Genomic DNA, 6,000 nt, shown 5'->3' with positions numbered 1-6,000 from the left:
AAGTCAACCTGGCCATCCCTGAAAAGTAATGCACCTTATTCATGTTGATCTGACACAAATATCTGAAGTGTTGTTTTAAATTTTTTTTTAAATCTGCACCTTATCTTCAAACCAGTAAAATGAGGACTTGCGGACATGAGATTTCTTTAGATTTTTGACATAAGTTATAGAATATCCAAGCAAAGATAGAAACAAAAAAATTAGCCTATTAGCACTAATTCCAAGATAGTACCAGAATGTTTTTAAGTGCATATCCAAAAAATTTCCCCTTTTCTCAAAAAATACGATTTTATCATAGATATGAGTGCTTTTTGCATTGCATTGTTTTGATTCTTAATTATAATGGATATAAAAACCTTCATGCAAAATTTGGTTCCTCTACCATAACTTTTAAGGGTTTTCGGTAGTATAAGTTTGCAACTGTTATAATAATATGGGTCGATAGATGAAAAACAGGTATAACTTTTTTTCGATGCGTCAGATTGCCTTGATTTTAGATCTCTTTTTTTAGGATTTTTTTGAACTTTGGCATCATTAACTAATTGAGCATTAAATTTAAAAGTCGTTTTAGTTAAAACACCAAATTCGACCTTTTAAGAGGGATTTTTAGAGCAAACGAAGGTTTTAAACAGGATTTCTATTTATTCACTCTCCATTAGCGTCAAATGTCATTTCATTTATTATTTTATTAAACAAAGTTTCAGTGTAAGTTAACAATTAAAAATGAATAAAACATGCATCAATATGGAAAAATGGTATGGTGAAAATTTGTTCAATCAATTTCATAAGACCAACGTTTGGTAATTGGTAATTTTGGTTTACAGAAAAAGTCGTTTTTGTGTTTTTTTAGTTCAACGACATGTACGTTATAGGAATGAATTGCTTCAGGTTTTGGTCACTACTGGCATTTCTCTCTCGCCAGACAAGAATATATTTATAGGCTTGCCAGAAATTTTTGAATCTATGGGTATGAGTGTTAAATGGACAACACTTTATTTGAGATTTTTAATAGACACAAAATTCAAAGAAATTAATTCATTTCTTATCCACTTCACAGAGCACAGAAGAGCACAGAGAATATCTTCACGACTTGTGAAACTAATCAGGGTTGAGATGCTGCGTAATCCTTATTGTAACACCTTCTGTTACGGGTCATCATTTTTGTGTTTTTATATTGTTTATCCTTCAAATCTTCAAATTTAAATATATTTTATTTGACAAAAATGTAGCTTTTGACAGTTTAATTTTTCAAAAAATAACCCTGCCATATTTTCAATGGAGTTTTAAATTTAAAGTTTCCATTAAAAGTAAAGACTTTGACTAAAGCAGAGTGAATTAAATGAATTTTTAATGATGGAAACTTAAAGACGTCAATAGATTAACAAAGCTTTTAACTAAAACGACAAATTTAAAAATTTAATGGAGGCTCAATAAATTGGCCCTAAGAGTTCTTAACTCACTCTTACGGCCATATTATTCACTAGTTTAAAAAATACATCTGGATGTAAACAATGTCAAATGTCAAAAATAAATCCAATTCCATAATATTCACTACTTAAATCCAATCTTAAATCCAATTTTTTAAATCCAATCTCGTTAAATCCAAACAAATTTAAACTGCTCTCTGGAGGCCCGTTTAACTTTATAAATCCAGATGTAAAATTCATTTTCACAGTGTTCAGTTGTTTTGTAAAGTATTTTGTGAAGGAAAAATAAAGATAAATGCAAATTATACAAAATTTATTGAATAATCACACAATTTTTTTTAGTGAATAATATGAACAAAAAATTAAATCCTTGGATTTATGAAATTCAAATTTAATGGATTGGATTTAAAATTAACTTTAATCCAAACTAAATCCAGAGTGAATAATATGGCCGTTAATAAGAGTTTTGAGGAATTTGTTAAGCCGAATATGAATGAAAATTTATAATTATATGGTAAGTTGAGAGAGGGAATGAATGTTTTGAGGGTTTTCACTTTTTTGTCTCGTCGGATCTTTTTTTGTTGGACGTTTTTTTTCAGCCGGTTTTTTTCGGTTTTTCGGTTTTTTTGTAAAAACCAGTTTAAACCGCGAGGACAAAAAAACCGAAAAAAACCGGTTGACCGAAGCAAAAAAACCGAAACCGGTTTAAACCGGCCGGTTTTTCCCATCCCTATCGTACCTTACTCTAAACAATCGGTCTGAGATGTACGATTTTAATATTTCATAGTACTGTCTGGGAAGATCCCTTTGCAGTTTGTTCACAAGTCCCTCATGCCAAACCTTGTCAAAGGCTTGAGCAACATCTAAGAAAATAGCTGAACATACTTGTTTTTCTTCTAATGCTTTTTCTATTACATCCGTTATTCTATGAACTTGGTCTATCGTGGAATGTTTATTTCTAAAGCCAAACTGATGATTTGGGATTAAACTTCTTTCTTCTATAATTTTGCTAAGTCTCTTCAGAAGCAGTTTTTCAAAAACTTTTGCCATAATTGGTATAAGCGATATTGGTCTGTAAGACGTCACTTCTGTAGGTGGCTTACCTATGCTTGGGTATGACAATAACTTCAGCAATTTTCCAATGGTTTGGAACATACCGTTGATTAAGGCATGCATTTGTTATATATTGGAGTTTTATGGAGGCTTTCAAAGGCATTTCTTTCATAACCTGAGCAGTAATTAGATCGTAACCTGGTGATTTTTTATTTCATAGTTGATGTAAACACATAGGTTAGGTTAGGTAAATAGGGTAGTGCACAGCTAAGCTGCAGCATACACGGGGGCCTATTGGTCCATTGTAATTCCCTTTTATTTAAAAAATCGCATTGATGTTCCTAACTGTTCATCGGTTTACAAAAACTGGCTCATTTACGAACCATCCTGTACTTTCAATGAATTTTCTCATGTTAGCCATTGACACCTGCGCTAGATCGTCTAGTTCTCCTACGAACCTTTTTCCGAAGTAACGGAGTCGGTTTGTTTGGAGGTTTAGACAATCGCAGAGCAGGTGTTTAATGGATTCTATTTCCTCTTCATCTTGACAGCTTCTGCAGAAATCAGGTGCAAATACACCCATTCTATTAGCCATTGCACCAATGGCACAATGACCCGTTAGCACACCTATCAAGATTCTAATGTTCTTTTTACTCAGGGATAAAATATACCGAGTTTCTTTTTCGTTGATTCTAGGCCATAAACTTCTAGAGATAATACAATCGTCTCTAGTTTTCCAGGTGTTATTGATTTTTTCTTTAGTCATTAGGTCTATTTTCCTTTTGAGCACACCGATAGGGATATCTGGTCCCCTTACTAATTGGGTGCTGCTATCCTCTTTTGACGCTGACCCTAACCTAGCTAGTTCATCCACTATTTCATTCCCTTCTATATTGCTATGCCCAGGAACCCAGCAGAGTTTTACTTGGTTAGTGTAGCAAATGCTATTGAGAATTTTGCAGTTTAAAACCGCTTTGGATCTTATCGTCTCACTGGCTAAAGCTTTGATAGCAGCCTGACTGTCCACAAAGAATATTATCTCTGAGGAGATTAGTTTTTCTTTGTGAACCAATTCTGCCGCTTTTTCTATAGCAAAGATTTCAGCTTGAAACACACTGCAATCGTCTGGGAGTCTATATGATTCTCTAATATTGAGAGGTTTGCAGAACACCCCAGCTCCTGTTCCTGATTCCATTTTTGAACCGTCAGTATAGAAGGGGAATCCCTGTTCGCTGATAAGCGAATTGGAATCCCACCCCTCTCTTTCTGGTATTAAAATGGAGAAATTTTTGTTGAAATCTACTAAAGGTGGAATGTAATCTGTAGTCTCATTCAAACCCGGATATGTGTCGTATCTTTGCATGATAGACCCATGACCATATGATTTTTTTTGTTCTCTTTCTCAATTTCTAACTTCAATTAATTTCCTAAAAATGTCGAAAACTTGTGCCAAGTGCAACGATAAACTAAAGCGATCTGAAATGATTGTGTGTCGATTGTTTTGTGGCCAATATTTTCATAAAGACTGTGTTGGAATTTCTTCAGAAGAATCAAATATTTTATCAAAATCTAATTTTAATTGGCAGTGTGACAGTTGTTCTCTTATAAACCTCTCCAACTTTTTTAACCGATTTACGGAGCTTTCACAGTGTGTTAGTGAATTGAAAAGAGAAATATGTTCTTTACGCGAATTATTTCATAACCCCCAAAGTGTAAAGCCTCTCTTAAATTCAAAATCTCCCGCATTAACTGATCCATCAAAAAACAATTTAATTCCACCTACTACTGCCCCCCGCGAAAATGTTAGTCCATCTACATCAAATAATTCTAACCAAAGCGTCGCAGTGGTTGCTGACAGTGTTGATCAACAGAAAGAAACGGAAACAAATAATGCATCAAACTTTTTAATAAACTGCGCTCCAAACATCAATAACAATTCATCATTCGCGAGGGTTAACAAAAATAACAATGAAAAACTCTCTCGCGGCCCAATTTCTAATGTTCCTATCTATGGTACAAACACAAACTCGGATCTTAATGTGATTCTCAATAACAAGTGGGTTCATTTATCAAGCTTCTCAAATGATACTGAACCAGACTCAATTGTTGAATATATATCCAATATTACTAAAATCCCGAATCAATTTTTTAAATGCTTTAAATTAACCAAAAAAGATGCTGTTATGAGTGAGTTACCCTTTGTTAATTTTAAGCTTAGTGTACCAGAAGACAAGTTGAATACTATCTTGATGCCTACTATATGGCCTGAATTTGTCCGTGTGAAGTTGTTTGTTCCAACTCCAAAAAACCTAAAACAACAAAATGCAATAACAACAACATAATAAATAACAACAACAACATCATACACATTATTGAAACAAAATCTTGTCAACCTGCACCCCTCCCCGTTTATTCATCGATTCACAAAAAATCTGAATTGCTTATATTCTATCACAATGTTGGTGGATTACGAACAAAAATGAGTGATATTCTTCTCTTCTCATCTTCACAACAATTTGACATTTTCGCTTTGACTGAAACCTGGCTCTCTGAGAACCATTTCAACTCAGAAATGTTTGACAATCAGTTGTTTAATGTTTATAGAAATGATCGCTGCTATCATACAACTGGACTGACTCGTGGAGGTGGTGTATTGATTGCAGTTCGATCATCTGTGTTAAGCATGCAAATAGAGTTGCCGTCTTCTTCAAATTCTTCAATCAACATTGATCAATTAATTATTCGTTTAGATGTTGATAATATTCATGTAGTTTTTCTTATTATTAGTTATATACCACCGAAAAGTTCATTTGATGTTTACAAAACTCATATTGATAACTGTTTATCTATTTTAAATAATTTAAAAGAAAATCAACATATTATAATCTTAGGCGATTTTAATTTACCGTTTTTAAATTGGGTTTTTGATAACGATGACAAATGCTTAATTCCTTACAACGTTAGCAGTGACTGTGAGAGTGTGGTTGTTGATACTCTAACTGAATTCGGACTAAAGCAGATCAATTGTTTTCAAAATCATCTTAATCGGTATCTTGATTTAGTATTTACTGATAATGAATTAGGTGTGTGTATCGACAGTCCCACTCCACCCCCATTGCCTAACACTGATAATCATGTAGTACTTTGTATGAGCTTTGAATTCTTTGATTATATAAAGCAAGCATCGGATATTGGCCATATACTTAACTATGACAAATGTAATTTTAATAATAGGTGTGTTTTTTATTACCACCGGTCTTAACTGGACAAAAAAAACGCATCGGGGCTTAACCTGAAATCTTGGCAGCACTGTATATTGAATGTTCCGAAAACAGCCGACACAACAAAAATTTTGAGTTGTCATATTTTTCGCTTTCGTCATTTTCTTGTATTTTTCATGTATGTTTTACAAAGAGATACAAAAATGTATGCTAGCAAAACTATTTTAATACATTTTGTCCTTCCAAACGTGAGTTTTCACGTTTTTTAACAAATTCTAAACAATTTATGAAAAAATTAG

The 6,000-nt window shown here is 33.2% G+C and overlaps 2 protein-coding genes across 2 annotated transcripts; one reads left to right on the top strand and one right to left on the bottom strand.

Moving 5' to 3' along the window:
- Nucleotides 1–2,829: 2,829 nt before the first annotated feature.
- LOC129905386 (uncharacterized) lies at nt 2,830–3,843 on the bottom strand. The gene has a single exon (XM_055980865.1). It carries the CDS (start codon nt 3,841–3,843, stop codon nt 2,830–2,832), a length of 1,014 nt encoding a protein of 337 aa, XP_055836840.1.
- A 70-nt stretch (nt 3,844–3,913) lies between these two features.
- LOC129905376 (probable serine/threonine-protein kinase tsuA) lies at nt 3,914–4,822 on the top strand. Its single transcript, XM_055980854.1, has one exon. The coding sequence runs from the start codon at nt 3,914–3,916 to the stop codon at nt 4,820–4,822; it is 909 nt and encodes a 302-aa protein (XP_055836829.1).
- Nucleotides 4,823–6,000: the final 1,178 nt, after the last annotated feature.

Source organism: Episyrphus balteatus, chromosome 1, assembly GCF_945859705.1.
Source record: "Episyrphus balteatus chromosome 1, idEpiBalt1.1, whole genome shotgun sequence".
NCBI lineage: Eukaryota > Metazoa > Arthropoda > Insecta > Diptera > Syrphidae > Episyrphus > Episyrphus balteatus.
Note: the sequence above shows the minus strand (reverse complement) of the source record. Positions and strands in the feature narration are given on the sequence as shown.

Excerpts from the sequence above, each read along its gene's own strand:
- LOC129905386 (XM_055980865.1), bottom strand. The coding sequence starts at position 3,843 with ATGCAAAGATACGACACATATCCGGGTTTGAATGAGACTACAGATTAC.
- LOC129905376 (XM_055980854.1), top strand. The coding sequence starts at position 3,914 with ATGTCGAAAACTTGTGCCAAGTGCAACGATAAACTAAAGCGATCTGAA.